Source organism: Mauremys reevesii, linkage group 1 (assembly GCF_016161935.1).
Source record: "Mauremys reevesii isolate NIE-2019 linkage group 1, ASM1616193v1, whole genome shotgun sequence".
NCBI lineage: Eukaryota > Metazoa > Chordata > Testudines > Geoemydidae > Mauremys > Mauremys reevesii.
In genome coordinates, this window is record NC_052623.1 from 300877831 (window position 1) to 300900556 (window position 22726).

Sequence of the window (22726 nt, forward strand, 5' to 3'; positions counted from 1 at the left end):
TTTTTTTAGGTTGGTTTTCAACCTAAAAAATTCAGCAAAATCTAAACAAATTCACAAAATGTTTCAGTATCACCAAAGCTGCATTTTACACTGAAAGAATGTTTCAATCAAAAAAGTTTGCCCAACTGTGGTAGCTGTGTGAATGATGTGGTAAGGCAAGCATTAAAAGGTAATAGTTCTAGTTGGAGTCACCAAAAATACCTGAAAGTACTCAAATTGTCAAGTAAAACTAGTGTGCGACATTATTTTTGTATAATTTCAAAGGAACCTAACATTGTGGTGTGTACATATCAGGTTATTAGTGAGGAGACCATCTGTCCTTTTTCTTCATGTAAGATATCCCACAGAAATTCGTAGGTATTTTTTGTAATGAAGGTGAAATGACCTGAAAATAACCAGTATCATCACAGATCTGTTCATAGTTTATCTGTTTATGGTTTATGGTTTAGGAACAAATCAGAATCTGACTTGTTGAGCTAACATACAAAAGGGAAACATATTAAGAATGTCAAGTATCAGAGTGGTAGCCGTGTTAGTCCGGATCTGTAAAAAGCGACAAAGAGTCCTGTGGCACCTTATAGACAAGTGGTCTCCAAAGTGGGGTGCGCAAGAGGATCCTTCGGGGTGCGCGGCAGGAGAAGCGCCACCGAAGCAGCACCGCTTTTTTTTTTTCCCCTTTGGCAGTTCGGCCGGGAGTCCAAGCAGTGCTTTTTTATTTATTTATTTTTTGCTTCGACAGTTCAGCCGGGAGCAGGGGGCGCATGCTCAAAAATTTTTTACTGATGGGGTGTGCGATCAAAAAGGTTTGGAGACCACTGTTATAGACTAACAGATGTATTGGAGCATAAGCTTTTGTAGGTGAATACCACTTCATCAGACGCATGTGACTGACGAAGTGGGTATTCACCCACAAAAGCTTATGCTCCAACATGTCTGTTAGTCTATAAGGTGCCACAGGACTCTTTGTTGCATATTAAGAATGATGAAGACATTAACATCTCCTCTGAAAGCTTAACTCTGCCTCTGCTGTGGCCTTTCTGAAATCACAATAGACTTAGAGTTTCAAGTCACAATGAGACATGTTGTTCAAAGCCCAGTGAGCCATTTTCCTTTTTCTCCAGTTCATCCTTGGAAGGTTTAGTGAGATATGAATAAAGAAAATTTAAATAACCATCTGCAAAAGGATCAAGTGTAAGATATAAGCAAATACTGCTGCAGTGATGATTAAGTGAATAGTACCCCCTACAACCTAAAATCCCTAAAGCACAGAAATTGAGAGAGAAAAAGTTTAAAATGGCATAATAATACCAGAGAAAATTATATGAATTGAAGCCTAAGCACTTTCTAATGCTGAATGCTTAACTGTGAGAGCTTATTATAAAAGAGTCTGGAAAATCAATGGCCAAATTAAACATGTTGAGTACTGTAGATATGTAAATATTTTGTAATGTTTTATGTTAGATACTTATAAGTACAATACAATAAGAGCTTGGATGTACTATGAGGCTAGAACCAGTAGCATTAATTTTATACTTTGATTTTTTTAACTTATAAGGGTACAGAATGAATATACTACCTGCCCCCTCAAGCCCCTCCATATATATAACTAGAGCTCTGTTGTCTGGATGTTCTGTAATGAAACAGCATTGCTATGTCAGATGAAACATTACTTTGCATGGCTTGCTGAACTGATATGGAAAAGAGAGATTACTTACACAATTAACTTTGTATTGTCCGAGTTGCAGCTGGCTGGAAGGACAGTATACTTTTTGTTTACTCCTCTCTGTTTGCTTTTGGTCATGTCTGAAAATTTATGAGGTTGAAAATTGCAATCGGTCATGTCCACAAAGAACTGGTGTTAATTTGGAAGCACTGGAGAGGAATGTTGATAGTGGTCAAGAAAGAAGGCCGTTCATCAGTATCAGTATCATATCAGTTGTAAAGGCAGTATCAGCACAACTCGAAATATCTTGTTTGGAAAAAAAATACTTCCCCATAAATTTCTGTGGATCACCAGGAGGTTTTAGCTATGAGATTCCTGTTAAAGTTGTAGAGAGGCAGGTGTATAAGGTGAATTTCTTTGGAAATTTTAAAGGACCATGTTTATCAGATTTTCAGTACAGTACTATAAAAGGAAATAGCACATCCAAACAGTCTGAGGGCTTGGCTACACTGGAGAGTTGCAGCGCTGGTGGTGGCTTTACAGCGCTGCAACTCACTCACCGTCCACACTTGCAAGACACATACAGCGCTGTATCTCCCTGGCTACAGCGCTGGCTGAACTCCACCTCGGCCTGGGGAATAACGACTGCAGCGCTGGTGATGCAGCCTGCTCTGCCAGTGTGGCCACCAAAAGCGCTGTTATTGACTTCCAGAGGTATTCGGAGGTATCCCAGAATGCCTGTTCAGCAACTCTGCTCATCAGTTCGAACTCTACTGCCCTGGCCTCAGTTGACGAGCCCTTTAAATGCCCCGGGAATTTTAAAAATCCCCTTCCTGTTTGCTCAGCCAGGTGTGGAGTGCAATCAGTGAATCTTTCCAGGTGACCATGCCTCCACGCGCCAAACGAGCCCCATTATGGAGCAATGGCGAGTTGCTGGACCTCATCAGTGTTTGGGGGGAGGAAGCTGTGTAGTCCCAGCTGCGCTCCAGCTGTAGGAATTACGATACCTTTGGGCAGGTATCAAGGGCCATGCTTGAAAGGGGCCATGACCGGGACGCGCTGCAGTGCAGGGTTAAAGTGAAGGAGCTGTGGAGTGCCTATTGCAAAGCCCGCGAGGGAAACCGCCGCTCCGGCGCTGCTCCCATGACCTTCCATTTTTACAAAGAGCTGGATGCGATACTTGGGGGTGATCCCACCACCAATCCGAGGACCACGATGGACACTTCAGAGCAGGGGAGGGGAGAAGGAGGAGGAGCGGGGGGAGGAGGAAACTGAGAGTGAGGGTACTGGGGTGGTGGGGGGAGACACCCCGGAGTCCCTGGAGGCAAGCAGCCAGGAGCTCTTCTCAAGCCAGGAGGAAGGTAGCCAGTCACAGCAGCCGGTACTCAGTGGAGGACAAACAGAGGAGTGGGTTCCCGATAAGCGGCTATTATTTTCAGGATGGAAATTTTTCGGGAGCGGAGGGAGGGTTCTGCATGCATGCACGCATGCCTAGATGTGGAATAGCGAGGGGTGGGGGGACCATTGCTGCACACAGGCAAGCTGCATAGGGGCCAGGGCGGAATCCGCATTGCTGTAGAAGACCCTCCCGCTCTTCCCAGGTGACCTGCAGCAGCGAGATATCTTCCAGGATCAACTCCTGTGGAAAATGTTGGGAGAGTGTTCAGTGTAGGTGCCCCCTGCAGCTGTTTGCTTTCCTCAATGCACAGAAAACCCGAGGACAGTACAGCCCTGAAGCAATCAGTCCCCCTTACTCACCATTTCGGGGCTCCTGTGGGTTATGTGCGCTCTCTTTGGTCTGGGAAAATTATGCTATTGTGAAGAATGTTACTCCTTCACTGTGTGGGAATAACCGTCTGAGATATAAACAATGCTGCCTCTGTTAAGTGTTGCCTTTTTTGCCTTTCCACAAGCAACCTTGAGTTCTCGGCTGCCTGTGTTATCAACAGCTCAAAGACTCCAAAACCTCTGAAAGAAGCCGCGAAAAAGCAAAGAAGACCTGCTGCAAGCAGTTATGGATAACTCTGCCACAGAGAATCAAAAAGTGCAGGTCTGGAGGGAAAGGGAAAGCAGGATCCGCCAGAGAAACACAGTGGCCAGGAGGAAAAGCACAAAGCAGCTGATAAGCATCCTGGAGCGCCAAGCAGACTCTATCCAGGTGCTCGTAGCCATGCAGGCAAAGCACTACCGCACCGGCCCCCCCGTCCCAAAGCTCTTTCCCTTGTGCCCCAATGTCAACTCAAAACCCCCTTCCCCAGCATCCAGGTTCTTACCACCACCAGCTGCCTCCAACACCTGTATGTTCACCAACCAGCCCTGAGAACTACGACCCTTACCTTCTGCACTCAACCCCCATCACCATGCAGTATAGGCATCCTGAAGTGCAGCAGTCATTGCACAGCACCTCCAGACAGGACATATTCAAACCTGTGACTGTACAGTTCCCCACCCCACCCCCCTGCCCTTTTAGGTTCCCAAAATGTTGTGTGTCTGTCAATAAAGTTATTTTCTTTTCAATGAATGAATTCTTGGCTTTGAAAACAGTCTTCATTATTGCAGAAAGTCAAAGATACCTTAGCCCAGGAAAGAAACAGGCACTGCAAATCAGCTTAGGAAAAACAGATTCCTACTAACATTGTAATCACTGCACTTCACTCCTGTGCAAGGCACCAAACATTACTGTTGGTTTTCAGCCTCAAATTCCTCCCTCAAGCCATCCCTAATCCTTGCAGCCCTGTGCTGGGCCTCTCTAGTAGCCCTGCTCTCTGGCTGTGCAAATTCAGCCTCCAGGCGTTGAATCTCAGCGGTCCATGGCTGACTGAATCTTTCACCCTTCCCTTCACAAATATTATGGAGGGTACCGCACGCGGATATAACCGCGGGGATGCTGCTTTCCCCCAAGTCTAGCTTCCCATACAGAGATCGCCAGCGCCCCTTTAAATGACCAAAAACACACTCTACAGTCATTCGGCACCGGCTCAGCCTGTAGTTGAACCGGTCCTTGCTCCTGTCAAGCTTCCCTGTATAGGGTTTCATGAGCCAAGGCAGTAACGGGTAAGCGGGGTCTCCAAGGACCACAATGGGCATTTCAACATCCCCTACTGTGATCTTCCGGTCTGGGAAAAAAGTCCCTGCCTGCAGCTTCCTGAACAGGCCAGTGTTCCGAAAGATGCGTGCATCATGCACCTTTCCAGGCCAGCCTGTGTTAATGTCAATGAAACGCCCACGGTGATCCACAAGCACCTGGAGAACCATAGAGAAATACCCCTTCTGATTAATGTACTCGGATGCTAGGTGGGGTGGTGCCAGAATAGGAATATGCATCCCATCTATCGCCCCTCCACAGTTAGGGAAACCCATTTGTGCAAAGCCATCCACAATGTCCTGCATGTTCCCCAAAGTCATGGTTCTTCTTAGCAGGATGCGATTAATGGCCCTGCAAACTTGCATCAACACGATTCCAACGGTCGACTTTCCTACTCCAAACTGGTTCCCGACCGATCGGTAGCTGTCTGGAGTTGCCAGCTTCCAGATTGCAATAGCCACCCGCTTCTCCACTGTCAGGCAGCTCTCAATCTTGTGTCCTTGCGCCGCAGGGTGGGGGCGAGCTCAGCACACAGTCCCATGAAAGTGGCTTTTCTCATCCGAAAGTTCTGCAGCCACTGCTCGTCATCCCAGACTTCCATGACGATGTGATCCCACCACTCAGTGCTTGTTTCCCGAACCCAAAAGCGGCGTTCCATGGTGCTGAGCATTTCCATGAATGCCAGAAGCAATTTAGTGTCATACGCGTCAGGTGACTCTCTATCATTGTCAGACTCCTCATCACTTTGTATCTTAAGGAATAGCTCAACTGCCAAACGTGATGTGCTGGTGAGACTCGTCAGCATACTCCTCAGCAGTTCGGGCTCCTTTTCCCACAGAAATCGCGCACAGAAACAATTGAGAGAGTCAAGATGGCTCCAAACGTGGACAGAAAAATGGGGATTTCTGGGATGTGAAGTGATGCATCACGGGGCATTGGGACAGGAAGCAGAATGACCCGCACTCTCCGCCCCCTTCCCACAACCCACGGCGCCAAAATGGCGCCAAAATGGGACAAGATGCTCTGTGGGATAGCTGCCCATAATGCACCACTCCCAACACCGCTGCAAATGCTGAAAATGTGGCCATACTGCAGCGCTGGTAGCTGTCAGTGTGGCCACACTCCAGCGCTTTCCCTACACAGCTGTATGAAGACAGCTTTAACTCGCAGTGCTGCACACCTGCAAGCCCTGAGATACTGTGGGCACAGATCACTACTTGTATTTACTCATATCTCTTGTATACCCCAGTTATTGGGCAATTAATTGAACTATATACTAAGAGAGTTGTTTTAGAAGTTGCATGTTTTCACATTTTATTGCTTCAATATTTGGAATTTCTGCATTTTCTGTGTTTTCCATATCGGCTTGTTCTCACTAGTGCTTACTCTCTTATGCTCTAATTCAGGAAAGCATTTAAGCACATGCTTAAATCAGTCTCTGTTGTGGACAGCACATGCTTAACATTGAATATTTGCTGAAGACCCATTGTCCCGATATGATTTAAGTACCTACTTACAGTTAAGCACCTACTTAAATGCCATCTTGAAAAGGGTTGTTGTCATGTATCTGGCTCTTAATAACATGATCATTTTTTTCATGTTTTTTTTATGGAAGTGTCTCTAAAAGTTCTGTGTTGCTGTCACTTGTGCAGCTAGACTGATGGTAACCATGTTCACAGAGCTTATGCAGATCAGCCAGAGGGTTTTAACCATTTCTGAATAAGATATTTCTGAATGGCAGTGCACTAAACACCCTACAGGTACTTGTTCTTTCTACTATAAAAGTATCCCTCTTGTAAAGGATCACTTTGCAAAAACAATACCTTTGCTTTGTATATTGAGATTTCCTCTGTGACTCCTGTGCTACGTTTCTTAGTTTTACCAAGCTAAGTGCCCATTTTCTTTCTTTTCTCACGCATCTAGATCAAACAAAGTAGCTTACGAGAATAGACCTGTATTTTTTCCAGCTTCATTTCAAAATCAGAATGCACTTTGTGTCTGTTATAGGCTGTGATGTATGAAGCAGAAAGAAGATTGATTTTCACAAGCTACCTTGTACCTGAAGTAATGAGAGTGGCAAATTATTTGTTCACTGAGCAAACATGACAGGAATGGCATAGAGGGAATTTATATATATATTCAAACACATAGGGGTCACACAGGTGTTACTTTTACAAAGTGACCTTAGCTACCAGAGGGACACTTTTAAATCTGCATTAGTTTACAGAAGAAAGGCTGAATAAAGCTGCATTGCTAATAAATAATGTAAGATTCAACATAATGCAGAACATAATTTAAACTGCTGCATTGTTTGTGTACAAGGACTTCAGCCCCAGGGCCATTCCTACTGTGTGCAGTTCTGGTCTCCCATGGTTAAGAAGGATGAATTCAAACTGAAACAGGTTCAGAGAAGGGCTATTGGGATGATCCGAGGAATGGAAAACCTGTTATATGAAAGGAGACTCAAAGACCTTGGCTTGTTTAGCCTAACTAAAAGAAGGCTGAGGGGAGATATGATTGCTCTCTATAAATATATCAGAGGAATAAATACCAGGGAGGGAGAAGAATTATTTAAGCTCAGTACCAATGTGGACACAAGAACAAATGGATATAAACTGGCTATCAGGAAGTTTAGACTTGAAATTAGATGAAGGCTTCTAACCATCAGAGAAGTGAAATTCTGGAACAGCCTTCCAAGGGGAGTAGTGGGGGCAAAGACATATCTGGCTTCAAGATTAAGCTTGATAGGTTTATGGAGGGGATGGTATAATGGGATAGCCTAATTTTGGCAATTAATTCGTCTTTGACTACTAGCGGTAAATATGCCCAATGGCCTGTGATGGGATGTTAGATGGGGTGGGATCTGAGTTACTACAGAGAATTCTTTCCTGGGTGTCTGGCTGGTGTGTCTTGCCCACATGCTTGGGGTTTAAGCTGATTGCCATATTTGGGGTTGGGAAGGAATTTTCCTCCAGGGCAGATTGGCAGAAGCCCTGGGGGGTTTTCGCCTTCCTCTGCAGCGTGGGGCATGGGTCACTTGCTGGAAGATTCTGTGCACCTTAAAGTCTTTAAACCTTGATTTGGGGACTTCAGTGGCTCAGACAGAGGTTTGATACAGGAGTGTGTGGGTGAGATTCTGTGGCCTGCATTGTGCAGAAGGTCAGACTAGATGATCATAATGGTCCCTTCTGACCTTAAAGTCTATGGTTCTACTGGTCATTTAGGACTTTTTAGAAATAGCAAATAAAATAGTGAGTGTAAAAGAAAAAATAAAAGAATTCTGGTCTGTAATATGCTGTCAGTGAAAGATTTTAATTCTTTAACACTAAATCAGCGTTTAATGGGGAAGCAGCCACATTTCTTTTGCTGCAGTAAGGATTTCATATGGTTGCACTTTACTTACAATAGGAAATGCAGGACAGTTGAATACTGGCCTACATGGCTAGAAGATGCAGTAATTCCCAGGTGATTGTCCTTTACTTGTGAGTTGTTAGAAGGGTTCTTGATCCTGAATTCACCAGTATGGGCTGAGCAAAAGGAAAACTTGTGAGCTTGTGAATGCTAGAAAGGAGCCGAAGACACCAATTACTCACCTAGGTATTAGGAGCATTTCCAGGGTACCCACACAGGTTTGCCACATCCATCTTCTGATGGGCCACATCAGGTTATGAAGTAGTGGAGAGGGCCACTGACTCTATTTCTACACAAGTTTGTATGTTCTCATGACAGCTTCTTTGATGAGCTGTGGAGACCAACCTCAGAGATTTCTAGAGTCAACACCGTGTTCTCGAGTTTCCCTGTGCAGTCTCAGCTCAATTTGCACCCTGAGAAAAAGACACGCAACTGTTAAGATACTTTTAGCACAATTACTTAAGATGTTCTAGGATTGGGTCATAATATGGTGTGTTAGTGTGCTACTGGTGTACATATTAATGGAAATATTTATTCTAAACCAAATATGGAAAATTAATACCAGTATTCATTAGATAATGGTGTTAGTGAAGAACTGGTAACAGTGCAATCATCTCCCACCCTTCCACTGTCAAAGAGGGTTATGTTGTTGATGTTTCTTTTTTGTTTCAGTTGGGTATGTGCCTGGAGTCTAGGGACAGCCCATGCTTCCCTTCCCCTGCCTACTGATGCTCTGAAAAATAAACTCAAAAGGGCCATTCTTACTATTCATTTTCTGGGTTGACATGTTGAAACTGCATTGTTTCTAATAAAAAATGTTGAAAATGTTCCTGTCAGCAGCTTTCAATTAGAAACAATCAATACTTTGTTTCACATGGAATTTTGAAATTTCATTCCATTTCAGAATTAAATTGATCTTGAAATTTCAAGTTTTCCTGTAAACTTGATTTTCTGGTTTTTGAATTTCTAGCTGATATAACACAACATCACTGGAGTCTGGCAGTAGATGATACCATGGTTTTTGAAAGGGGTCTCAGAAAAAGAATAAAGGAGGAGAGTGCCTAAGAGGAAAAACTGTTCTGGTTAATAGCTGCAGTTTGTTTATGTAGTTCTGCATCTTCCCTCATGAAGTTTGCAAATAACTTTTTCAGACCTCATTTATTCTATTGACATAGCCTATTATGTTAGCATATAACAACTGTGTGACACATAAAGTATTGGTAATGGACTGATTTTTACTTCTCGGACCCAATCACCTGACTTGGTCAGAGTTACAAAAAGGTTAACAGCCCTGTTTCAAGGCTGCGGTCAATATTTTCTGGCTCCACTGGCTACTTGATGTTGCACCTTAGGCTGTTTTGGAAAACAAATGCAAATAAAATGTATTAACCAAAAATAAGCATCACAGACTAATACAGCCAGATGATGATGATAAAAAAACTGCACACAGACATACCTAGGATCGGGTTCAAGATGTCTAAGTTATTAACTAACCTCTCAAGATTGTCTGAATAGGTGATCACCTTTTCTCAGAACCATCCCTTTCACAATAGCCTGTTAGGTTGCTGAGAAGAACCCACCAGCTCAAACCTGTGTTTGCTGCTCTGGTCTGTTGTTCTTGGCAGTGTCTAGGTGGGTACATGTTATTTCTGTAAGCACATGAATACTGCCAGTAGCATGCTGGCTGTCCTCAAAAAATAGAGAGATAGTGTTCTTGTAGTAGATTATATCTATCCGGCACACTTGTGGAAAGAGGGTGGGTGCTGCTCTTGTCTCAGAATCCAAAGCACAGTTAGATATCTGTGGGGGTACTTTATGGGGGTGGGTGGGTGTAAAAGTAGTCCAAACAAAAAGTCAGTATACTTCCACAGCCCACAGAAGGTGAAGTCCAAGGCCTTTGGAAGGCAAGGGAGAAAAGAAAAACAGAAAATAATGTGCTCTTCTCCTTTCTGTGAGGACTTGGTCAGCAAGGCTCTCAGGCTGTTTCCCAGTCAGCAGCTCCTGCTTCCAGGTTCAGGATGTCCATGACCCCGGCAGAGCTGCAGATCAAGCTGAGCAACAGAGCTACCCGGCCAAGAACCCTCCTGCTGCCTTGCAGTGCACCAGGCTCCAAAGACTCCCAGCTTGCTTCTGCTCCATATTGTCCTTGCCCTGCACTAGCCTTGCTCCAGCCTCATCATTGTTAGCATGACAGGGGAGTTGCCACTTAGTTAATATGTCAAAGCTGAAAACTCTTATTTTTTTGTGTGCAAGACGGCCCTTTTTCGGGATTGGCAGGTCAATGGGGCTGCCGATTTCTAGGTCATCACAGTCCCATTGCAAGGCTAGCAGCGGGAAAGGCATGTGTCTTTTTAACCTTCTTCTGTTATCTGCCATGAAGGGCTCCTGTTTACAGGCAGACTGGTTGTCCCCCTCCTCTTTGCCTCTCTCCCTTGCTATTTTTTCAAGTCCTAGCTCTGTTTCTGCAGCCTGTCTCACTGCAGAGCAAGTGGAGAGGATCTGGCAACATCAGGGAGTGCAGGAAGGAGGGGTAGCATTAGACCTCACTTAGCTTAATGGTGCAAATCCCCTTAGAGTGAGGCTTGGTGTGGATGGGAGGTAGACTTCAATTTAATGGAATTTTGATTGGCACCAGCATCACAACAGGTGCAGTGGAGGACTGGGAGTGAAAGAATTAATTTCTCTACTGTTCACATAGATGGTTATAAATCAACATTGTGAACCTATATCTCTGTTTACATTTTTTAATTCTTTTTTAGAATGACAAATAATGAATTTCCCTTCAGTTCTGGGCACTTCAGAAACCTGTAGCCAATGGCAAATAAACAAGTAGCATTCCAAAAGAACAGGAACGTCAGTGCAGAAGAGAAGCAAACTGATGTCAGAAATGCAGTGTGGTTCATAGCCTACTGTGATTGCTACTAAGGATTATTAATCAGTTAGACATTCAGGTGCACAAGCTATTAGCTATTAACTGGATATTGCAGTGCCCTAGCTCTGTGTTACTCCCCTACACAACCCCAGAGGAACACACCTTATATAGTAAATGTGTTACTTCTGTTAAAGAGCATTTAAATCTTTGTTTGTTCTGAATTCAGGCATTAAAGGGCTTTGATACATGTTAATTTAATTAGATTAAAATCTTCTCACTGGTCTGTTAATTTGAATCACATGTTTTCTACAGGTGACTCAGTTTGCAATCTTACCTGTGTGTAATAAGATCATACCTGTCTCTCCAAAGGAGATTTAAATCTGGGGGTCTGCCATCTGCAACACTAATGTGCAGGGTCCTGGTATAGAGACATGCAAAAGTATGGAGAAACCGAAGAAATTGGGATTGCTCTTAAGAGGAAATAGATATGGAACTTAACAGTCTAATGCTTAATTCTGACTGACAGCAGAGACTGCTTTTTCATGGCACTTGTGGTTGTCAGGGTAGTGCTGTGCATGAACAGAGCGAGAGAGAAAGAGGTTAGAGTCTTTTTAATATTGGCTTCTGATGAATGCAATAGGGGAGCACTGTAGAAATTGCACAACAGTACTGAAGCAGTACCGATTTTTCTGCTCTGAAGCAAAAGGCAGCCTGGCGCCAGGGATTGTGAAATAGTAATAATTTTGTTAAAATGGTCAAGTTTGCAGCTTTTTCAATGTAAATGGTATGGAATAGGCATCATTGTCCTCTTGACCTACCAGCAGAAATATGGCCATCCTGCAGAAATGTTTCTTAGCCAGCTCTCTAGGGTTCTTCCATGGAGAGCAAAAAGCGAGAGCAGGTTTCATTATAATACATCTCATCACCCTCTGCAGAACTTTAATTCTCTAGCCCTAGAGCCAGAGCTACTATGCTTGTTCTTTGGCAGCTGGCGACCTACTTTGCATGGAGTTGCACTGATATAATCAATGCTCAACCTTGCATTTCATCATCGTGTCTCAGTGCCATGAAGTACTGCTGTAAAGTCACAATGAACACATCACAATGCAACATCAGTATCTCATGTTTCAATTACTTTGTGACTTCCTGCAACTTTCTTTGACACAGTATCTCCTGTTTATTCTTGTCCATTGGCATACACAAGGAATGATATTGATGAATCCCATGTGTTTGGCTAATCCCTTCAGCTACTGCCTCATGTGTATCAAGCACCATGGGGACTTGTCATGTGGTGGGGGTGCTGCATTTGCTGGTACTCTGATCAAATCCATCATCATGACTTGTATGCAGGGCTTCAAAGAGTTGCAGGTTGCCTTAAAGCCATACATGAAATATCATTGCAGTAGAGTCAGAGGGCCAAATCAACCTTGGCAAGACCTGCTGCACCCCAGCATGAATTCACACCGGGAGAATTGGCTGGGTTTCTATTGATGCCTTCCCTTGGGAGGCTTCTCTGTTGGAGGGGCTCCAGTGATGTCCATCTTGTACAGGGCTCAAATATTCTCTGAGTCCTATAGATGGTCCTTCTGTATCAGGAAGGGGAAATGTTGGCAGGGAAGGGAGGGGAAGATTACATTGATGCGGTCCATGCTGAGCCTTTTCTATAGTTCAAAAGGATTTCAGACTTCAGGGTTGTCAATCAAGCACCTTTTACAAGCATCAAATTCAGTTTACAATGGTAAAAAGAAAAAAATGTTTCATTTAAACACTTATTTTTATCTTTATTTTCAGGATGAATAAGAGATACTTACAGAAAGCAACAAAAGGAAAACTGCTAATAATAATATTTGTTGTAACACTGTGGGGGAAATTAGCATCTGGGGCAAACCACCACAAAGGTAAGAAATTCTGCTCTATTTGAGTTTATTGTAGAACATGTAACCTCCATCAAAAGACTCAGAATTGTCCAGCTTATTGGCCCCATGTCACTTTTTCTATGCTGATTTGCTTCTCAAGGTAGCTAGTCCACAAATCAGTGTTGAGAGAAGTTTTCAATGAGCAGGGATATTTTAATTTCTTGAGGATTACTCCCATGTGAATTTAAGTATTCTAATTCAATTGTTGTGAATGTCTAACTTTAGCAACTATTCTGTCATTTTGTTATCTAAGATGGTAAAGTTGAAAAATTGTCTAAACACAGAAAGAAGCTTCCTTCATAAAAATAGAGACATCAGAGAGAACGTGTAAATGCTGTAGATGAGTTCTTGAAATTAACCTCATAAAAAACAATCTTCAGTACCATGTATTCTGCTATTGCATGCAAACTATCTGATAAGAGCAACTTCCTGGAGAGTGTGCACTGAACATTGTCTATTTCCTCAATAAAAAAACAATAATGCTGGGGGAGACTCCTGTTTTCCAGTTTCCTACTCTCCCTGTGCATGCTAGCACTTGGACACTGGTGTTGTAACAGCATTTCTAGTAACTTTGGCTATATCAGCCTCCTTTCCTCCTGGCAGTTCTAGCCTCTAATCTATATATAGATAAGGCTTGGCAGTTCCTGGCAGCTTATAAATATCTGTTCTTTTTTATTCCTTTTTTATGGCTGGGGCCCCGATCCAAGGAATGACTTCCCTTGACTTATGAATTAATGTGAGACAACCTCCTGTTCTTTCCATCATCAAATACAACTTCAGAAGCCAACTGCAGGCTTTGCAGTACAATATGATTTTGAAGTTCACATCTCCCCCTGCAGTGTTTGCACATTGGCAATTTGTCTTCTGATTCCAGTTCAGAATAAATTAGGAAGGCATGAGTAAACTAGATGTGGGAGATGAGTGTCACAGAGTTATGGAGTTAAGTAGTAGGGAGTGACATAATAAAGAAAATCATTACATCTCTATATTAAAGTTTATTTTATAATTATTTTTGTGTGAAGAGGATTCTATGAGAAAGTATTACCTATATCTAGCAGTCAGATTTTTTTTTTTTGCTCTGTGGATATATTTTCCTTCATAATTGATTGAATATTTTAGGATGCAAAGGCATTTTCCACCCAATCTCTTTAGTTTTAAATTTAGTTGTGGCCAAAAGAGATTCTGATGTGGTTCAGCAAACTATTGAAGCTGGAGCCATGCCTTGTTGGAGCCATGTTCAAAACTTCATATGGTTGTGTTAGCTCCTGATTCAGCCAAAATCCAGTTTAAACTGTGCTGAAATGTGGTTGTTACTGTTGCTGAAAGATCCTTGTATTAAGTGTCTGTCTTACTTATAAATCAGTTTTATTTTTTATAAAAAAAACTTTTTCAAAGACCACTTTGGGAATTACTGCTGTGTAATTGAGAAGGAAATGCTGGCCCACTAAGTTCAACTTTCCAGATGTATGCCTACAAATGAGATCGTAACAGGGGCTATTTCTTTTCTGGGCCACACTTGGTATTCTGAATCCCAGGCTTAGAGCAGAGAGAACTGGAAAAAAAATGGATTTTGATGTTTTTAGTTTATAAATGTGGGGGGAAGGGGAAAGCCAGGTTATTCTGTGTTCATGTAGCTTAACAAAAGCTTTCTTTTTTTTACAACTGTAACTTTACAGGCCTTTAGCAAACAATGTGAAGGAGAGGTTTTGAGCTTGTGGGGGAAAATAAAAAGAAGAAACATGACTGAGGTATTTCATCTAGCAAACTGTCTACTTTGCATGAAGATTTTTTGGTTGTGGATTTAGTACACAGGCAGAGAAGCTACATTGCTTATATATGGGGAGATTTCAAAGGTACAAATAAGAATCAGGCGCTCAAGTCCCATTGACTTTCAGTAGAAATTGTCTTCCTAACTTCTCTTTGGGCCTTTGAAAATTGCCCCCGTTGTCTATACTTGGGAGGAGCTTAAGGAGTAGGACTTCTTAGTTCTTATGTTCTGATAATACCATTCACTTTAGAATACAGTTTCCAAATATGGATTAATACAATGGTTACTTCAGTCATGATTGCCTATTGTATCATTAATCTTCATTTAAAGAAGTTCCTAATAACATATTGACATGCCAGACCTTAATTACTTTGAAAGAGCCTCTGCAGTCTATTAGATCAATACAATACAATACATTTTCAAAAAACATTTCTATTGCCTTAGTCATATTAAGGTCCAGTACTTAAACCCATTTCCCACCCCCACCCCCCTGAAAGCTACTGTAAAACAAAGAAAACATTAATCCACACAAGATGGTTTAAAAATATTTTGCGGTAAACGCTGAGTACAGTGGACTTGTGAACAGCTGATTCTGAGAACTCAACAGTTAGCCTTCTTGCACCTAAGAATTTAAGGGGTATGGCAGACATGAGAGACTAATTCAGTACCAAGACAAGGGCACAGGGCAGGGTATCCATGGCCAATTTCTTAGGCCCAGCTGGCAACCATGTTTCTTCAGCCTGCAGCAGCCAAGGTTAGAACCCAGAATTTCAGACTCCTACTGTTCAGTGCAAGATCAATGATGTTCTATGACCTGCACTCTGTCAAGATGTCCAACTTGACCTGCATTACTGAAATCGGTCTTGAAGACGCTGCTGTACCAGTGTTGCCTCAGCTAGTTATTACAGGGTACTTAGCACACTATCCCCTGAGTGAATAAGTTAGAACATGGGGTTATTATGCTCTATGCATCAGACCTCAAGTACAAGATAGGCTCAATTGCAAAAACAAAAGCCACCCCAAACACCCCACCCTGCTTGTGTGCATCCATCAATTGGGTGAATCTAGAGATGACCCCAATATTGACACTCTTCTTATCAACAGACCACCTAACAGGAGTAGGTAGAGTAGCACTTCTGTTATGATCTTTCCTTTCAGAGGGTTGTGGTGCATAGTTTCATCTGGATCGGTCTTGCCTCTGGAAACCTTTACACTTAGTCCTATCCATCATGTTATTCAACATATTTGTAAGCCCTGTGACAAAGCTCCGAGCCTGTATTGGTGGGTCCCGCGCTTCCTGGCGGATACAGTGGCCTCAGAAGCTTGCTAAGGTCCTCAATATGACCTCTCTTTCCCAGTATGGTGGCAAAGGTTACAGCTTACTGAGCTATTTTAATCACAGGCTGGTATGGGAGATGGGAAGATGGAATACCCACAGTCTCTGTTGCTCCTTAGAGCTCCGTAGGCACCATTTGGTCTCCTGCCTGGACCAAAGTCTGTTTCCCCTTTCAAAGGGATCTCTGTAGATCATGTCGGGGGGGACCCAGGCCCGCCCTCTACTCCGGGTTCCAGCCCAGGGACCCTAATTATAGCAGCTGTTAGCAGCTTCCCTCCTCCACTGATGCTGCTTTGATTCCCTGGGCCACTTCCCTGTAGTCCCCTTTTTCTAAGCTTCACCCTTATCTCAGGGCTCAGTAATGCTTCCTCTCCTCCAGCTCCTTTCACCTGGGCTCCTCCCGAGAGAACTGGAAAGGAGAGCTGTTAAAGCAATGTAAGTGGGACCTTAATTGGTTCCAGCTGTCTCCATTAGCCTAACAGCCTTAACTGACCCTTTCTCAGTTAATTGAGGTCAGGTGCTGGCATTAGCCTAACGGTCTTAACTGGTTAAATTGGCGTCAGGTGGCTTGATTGGCCTGGAGTAGCCCTTGTTTGGCTATCCAGGGAACAGGGACCTGCTCATTCTGAGGCTGATATCCCTGCCTTCCACTACCCTCTTATATCCTTCAGGCCTGAGTCCATCATAGCCCCTATGGGTGATCACGAGCTTTAGTGCCTGCAGTAGAAAACAATACCGAGCTCTGAATACCTAATAATCTGACTGTGTTCAGAACTAAATGCGAAGCTCGCTTTTTGACTTAGCTTTCTCTCACTAAGCTTGTGCTCTCCCCCTCACACATTCTACCCAGGGGTGGCTCTAGAAAGTAGGCTGCCCCAAGCAGCGCGGAGCGCTGCGCCGCCCTTCCCCGGTCCCGCGGCGGGTCCCCTCTTCCCGCGGCTCCGGTTGAGCTCCTGCTGGCAGGTCCACCGGAGCCCGGGACGAGCGGACCTGCCGCAGTCATGCCTGCGGGAGCTCAACCGGAGCCGCGGGAAGAGGGGACCCGCCGCAGTCTTGCCTGTGGCAGGTCCGCTCGTCCCGGGATCCGGTGGACCTGCCGCAGGCATGCCGGCGGGAGCTCCACCGGAGCCAAATGCCGCCCCCCCGGGAAACGGCCGCCCCACGCGCCTGCTTGGCGCGCTGGGGTCTAGAGCCGCCCCTGATTCTACCCATTGGGAAGAAAGCTCCTGTGTGCTGGAACCAGGAATATTATTTCCTTTTAAATACTAGGGAGACGTTCATACTATGGGGATGAGTGCCTTATCAGAACCTAGACCCACAGGGGGCTGTGAATCAGTACACAGAATTAGATACCCTTTGTGCTGCAAGAGCTACACATGAGAAGGCAAGTAAATAATGGAGTATCAGTCTTAAAAGGACACTGGCAAGGTTACTAGCCTAAAAACTGATATACCTGGAGAGTAGCTCTAACAGGAAGATTTTTATCTAGAGAAATCCGTAAAGGTATTTTATTTTTAAACTGGTACTGATCCTCCTTCCCCTCAGCCCCTGCAGAACAAACAAATGTGCAAATATATAGTGCTCACCGATAGAAATGGCAGGCAGACATCAGTTCAGCATCAGTGGCTGCCTGCTATCTCTATCAGAAGAAACATGCACTGATGTGCTGAACATCAAATCACATCCCATTTTTAAGGTTTCAAGGAAGAGGAATGATCATCTTGGAAAAGTATATTGACATGCCCTTGTAGATGCTCCTTTTTTAGATAAGAGCACTGCTGAAGTACAACCATTTCTAAGCCTAAAATCTAGGCAGAGTCCCCCAAACTAGAATTTCTTTGGGGGTTTTGTTTATTTGTGCCATATCCTTAACATTACTCAAGTTTTTGTGTGCGTTGATAAAATATAAATGCCCCAAAGTAATTTCACTAAAGAAATAAAGCGTACTTTTGAGATCTGAGTGTAATCTAATGAACCTCCAAGTACAAAAACCAAACTTTCTATTGCATTTTAAATTCTTGGACAAATTGAACAGTTATCCAAAAACATCACTAATAATAAATGTCTCCACTTGTCAGAAGAAATTTGTTACTGAATCAAAAATACTCAAGATAGATAATGAAGTAATTGAGTCTCTTTGGACTTCCTAGATGAATCTGAAGTGTTCAATGACTGAGAGACTATTTTATTTGAAAAAAATAATTGAAATTACTCAGCACACGCCTATATATTGGACAAAATACAAACATGCTTTTAATTGATATATTTTTAAAATATAATCATGCTCCTGATTAACTTGCCCGGTTGTACTAAGATTTAAAGGGAACTTAAATCATTGTGACAGGTTTCAGAGTGGTAGCCGTGTTAGTCTGTATCAGCAAAAACAATGAGAAGTCCTTGTGGCACCTTAGAGATTAACAAATTTATTTGAGCATAAGCTTTCATGGGCTAAAACCAACTTCATCAGATACATGCAGTAGAAAATACAGTAGGAAAATATATATACACAGAGAACATTAAAAAATGGGTGTTGCCATACCAACTTTAACAAGACTAATCAATTAAGGTGGGCTATTATCAGCAGGAGGGAAAAAAACTTTTGTAGTGATAATCAGGATGGCCCATTTCCAACAGTCGACAAGAAGGTGTGAGTAACAGTAGGGGAAAATAGCATATGGAAATAGTTTTACTTTGTGTAATGACCCATCCACTTCCAGTCTTTATTCAAGCCTAATTTAATGGTGTCCAGTTTGCAAATTAATTCCAATTCTGCAGTTTCTCGTTGGAGTCTGTTTTTAAAGTTTTTTTGTTGGAGTATTGCGACTTTTAGGTCTGTAATCAAGTGACCAGAGAGGTTGAAATGTTCTCCGACTGGTTTTTTAATGTTATAATTCTTGATGTCTGATTTGTGTCCATTTATTCTTTTGCATAGAGACTGTTCAGTTTGGCCAGTGTACATGGCAGAGGGGCATTGCTGGCACATGATGGCATGTATCACATTGGTAGATGTGCAGGTGAATGAGCCTCTGATGATGTGGCTGATGTGGTTAGGTCCTAAGATGGTGTCCCTTGAATAGATATGTGGACAGAGTTGGCAATGGGCTTTGTTGCAAGGATAGGTTCCTGGGCTAGTGTTTTTGTTGTGTGGTGTGTGGTTGCTGGTGAGTATTTGCTTTAGGTTGCGGGGGGGCTGTCTGTAAGCAAGGACTGGACTGTCTCCCAAGATCTGTGAGAATGAGGGATCTTCACCTTCAGCTCTCAACTAAAACCTCTCCAGAGCATCATCAAGGATCTACAACCTATCCTGAAGTGCGGCAGAGTTATTTCCTGAAACAACCATGCTTGTGAGACTAAGCCTCAGAAGGCCTCAGAGATGGCTAGTGTTGGTGTATGTCCCCTGTCGACATTATCTGGCCAGCATGATTTGCATAGGTAATTTTGTCCTCTCTGGACTAGTGGACAGACCTGCAGAATGTTTATCCCTTTGTTTTTCTGTAACCAATGCTCACGTGGATCACGGATGCCTTGCCCCTGTATTGCAGGGAACACATCAGAACTCTGCAAACTCAAGGGTTGTGGCCCTTGCAGGATCCGAGGACTCATCTAAACATCAGGGAGCTCCATGCACTCCATCTAGACTGTCAGCCTTCTGTTCACATACTGTGGGAAAACAGTCCTTCAGACCTCTTAGGTCCAGGGTTTTCCTGCTAGTACTCTGTGAGGCCACAGAGGAACCCAGTCTCTGCCTTTATCATAGGCTCCAGCCCAGGGATCCTTGTAGCAAGTGGTAACAGGTCTCTGTGATCAGACTTCTTGCTTCTTCTCTTGGCTACTTCCTACATTGACCCACCTTCTCCTCGAGGGACTCATTCTCAGCAGGGGTCTTCCCTGGGCTCAAGCCCTCACCTGAGTCCTTAAGAGAACAAAGGAAAAGAAACTAAAGTAACAGAAATAAAGAGCAGCACCAACTTCTCTATCTTACTGCTCTGTTCTCACAGGCAGCCAAAGGTGTATCTTGGGGTCTCTTCTGTGGTCCTCTGTGGGAGCTGAGGGTGAAAGGTCCATTCACCTCCCCACACAGAGGCCTTCTGAACTGAGATTCACCCTTTTTAATGCTCCTTCTCTGAGATGGTCATGCCTCAGAGGTGCAGCAAGGAGGGGCTGTCTGGGCCTAAAGCTGCTCATTAGCTCCTTCTTGCCCGGTGTGGGGTTTGTATTCCCCATCACAAATGGATTATAAATTGCTATTTGCCCTGAAACACCTTATGAGTAATGTACAGGGCCTTTTGTTTGCTTTTTTGGACAGTTGGGCTAAAAGGCTGCAGATTCTGAAGGAGGCATGATATAATTTAATCAGACGTAGTTTGGGGACTGTATTAATTTATTTTGAGCACTCCAACTTTTTAATGATAAATCTCTTTACAATTAAAGAATTTTAAAGCAGATACAAGAGGCCAATATGGACTAGATTGTGCCTAGTCCTGTAGGAAGAACTGGAGACACCTTTAGCCCTACCTTGTGGAGAGGCTAGATACAATCTTCCAGCATTCCACAGGAGAACTTTAGTGCCTACAGTGGCACTAAAACCCCACTGGATCAGGGAAGGTCAGGGCCATGATTCAGCCAGACCCTGCAGCCCTTCCCTAGGAAGCAGCGATGAGTTGTCATGGGGGGAGTCAATACTCTACCTTGTTAAAAGGTGTAACAACGGCTATAGCTGTGTGCACTGCCCCGTGCCATCCTTGCATTGTGCCTATCAAATTCACTGATATACTCTGGCTACTTTGAGCTGCTCCAGTGATTCAAAGCTGCTGTTAATATGGCTTAAGTGGTGGGTTATGCCAGGTTTATGGATGCTTTACATCACCAGAGCAATATAAAGCAGTTGAAGTGTGCAAGTGAATCTGGCACAGTGCCTCTAGGAGCTGCCACTGATGTGGGCTGTGTCTTAGGGCTGGTCTACACTGTGTGTGGGGGTTCAAACTAAAATACGCAACTTCAGCTATGCTATTTGCGTAGCTGAAGTCGAAGTATCTTAGTTCGACTTACTTGGCTGTCCTCACGGTGGCGAGTCGACTGCTGCGGCGCCTCCGTCAACTGCACTTACTCATCCTGCCGAGGTGGAGTACGGGCGTCAATTAGAGGATCGATTTATCGCTTCCAGATGAGACACGATAAATCGATCCCCGATACATCGAACACTACCTGCCGATCCGGCGGGTAGTATAGACATATCCTTAGAGTTTAGCCCTTCGTTGTTGCAGCAGCCTTTTCCCCGGGCAAGATTTCTACTTTTAAGTCAGGTCTACAATAAAGACCTATATCAGTATAACTATGTCACTCAGGTGTGTGAAAAATGCACCCCCCCGATCACAGGCATCGATTTTCCAAAGTGCTGGCGGGTGCTCGACCCCCAGCTCTGTCCCAGGCCCTGCCCCCACCCCGCCTCTTCCTGCCCAGTTCTGACCCCTCCCCCAAATGCACCGCATCCTTGCTCCTCCCCATTCCCTCCCAGCCTCCTGCATGCTGTTCAAGGCGGATAGAAGGCAGGAGAAGGGAGGGGGAGGTGATGATCTGCGGGGCCCGCTGGTGGGTGGGAGGTGCTAGGAAGGATGTGTGGGGAGGTAAAGGGGGGCTGCCAGTGGGTTCTCAGCACCCACCATTTTTTCCCTGTGGGTGCTCCAGCCCTAGAGCACCCACAGAGTTGGCACCTATGCCCCTAAGCGACACACTTATACTGACCAACCACCCCCCTCCATGTAGACAGTGCTATGTCGATGGGAGAGCATCTTCCAGCAACATAGCTACTGCCTCTCAGGAAGCTGGATTTACTATGCCAGCAGGAGAAACTGTCCCATCAGTGTAGGAGTGCAGCATTTTAAGTGTAGACCTGCCCTTAAGAACTCTACAGCTATGAGTCATCCAGTCCTGTGTGTTAAGTTTACTACTGTAGGCACATTTCTGCTTCAACACAGACTTTAGTATTGAACACACATAACTGAATTGCACTGTCACTAAGGGTACGTCTACACTGCAATAAAAGACTTGCGGCACTGAGTCTCACATCCTGTGTCAAATGACTCTGGCTCGGGCTGTGGGGCCCAAAAGAGCAGTGTAGACATTTGGATTGGGACTGGAGTCTTGGCTCTGAACATCTGTGACGGGGGAAGGATCTTAGAGCCCGGGCTCCAGGTTGAGCCTGAATGTCTACACTGCTATTTCTATCCCTGCAGTCCTTGTTCCCTGAGCCTGAGTCAGTTGAACCAGGCTCTGAGACTCGGAGCTGTGTGTCTTTTATTGCAGTGTAGACATATTCTCTAAGGTTTTCATTAATCTTTCGTGTGAGTACTATTGCATAATACTGACCTAGTTAAACACTCATTAACAGTTTATTACAAGAATACACATTGCAGATATTTCTAGAAACTGATTAATGATTCTGGTAATTTGCTTAATTGGCTTGTTGTTGACCATATTGTAGGTCCAAGGAAATTTAAATTTAAAAAGTAAAATGTTAATAAATAATACTTTAGTTGTATGCATACTTTACATGAAATAGAAAGTTGCAAAGGGAGTGTAACCTGCCCCAAGGGAAATCTTGTTAGCACTTTACACGTAAAACCCAGTTACATAAGAACATAAGAATGGCCATACTGGGTCAGACCAAAGGTCTAT

The 22726-nt window shown here is 43.9% G+C and overlaps 1 protein-coding gene across 5 annotated transcripts in view; it reads left to right on the forward strand.

The window, feature by feature from the left end:
• The window catches only part of TAFA2 (TAFA chemokine like family member 2), a 319861-nt gene that overhangs the window by 230487 nt on the left and 66648 nt on the right, over nt 1-22726 (forward strand). For 2 of the 5 annotated variants that reach the window (XR_005592672.1, XM_039519966.1), the window contains exons 1-2: nt 12230-12343; nt 12823-12929. Coding sequence is in view for 4 of the 5 variants with exons in the window: in XM_039519966.1 (XP_039375900.1) it covers nt 12318-12343; nt 12823-12929 (133 nt within the window). In the remaining variant the exon portion in view is untranslated. Of the gene's footprint in view, nt 1-11488; nt 11631-12229; nt 12344-12822; nt 12930-22726 lie in introns of those variants that run through there. The other 3 variants (XM_039519967.1, XM_039519968.1, XM_039519969.1) reach the window with 2 other exon arrangements.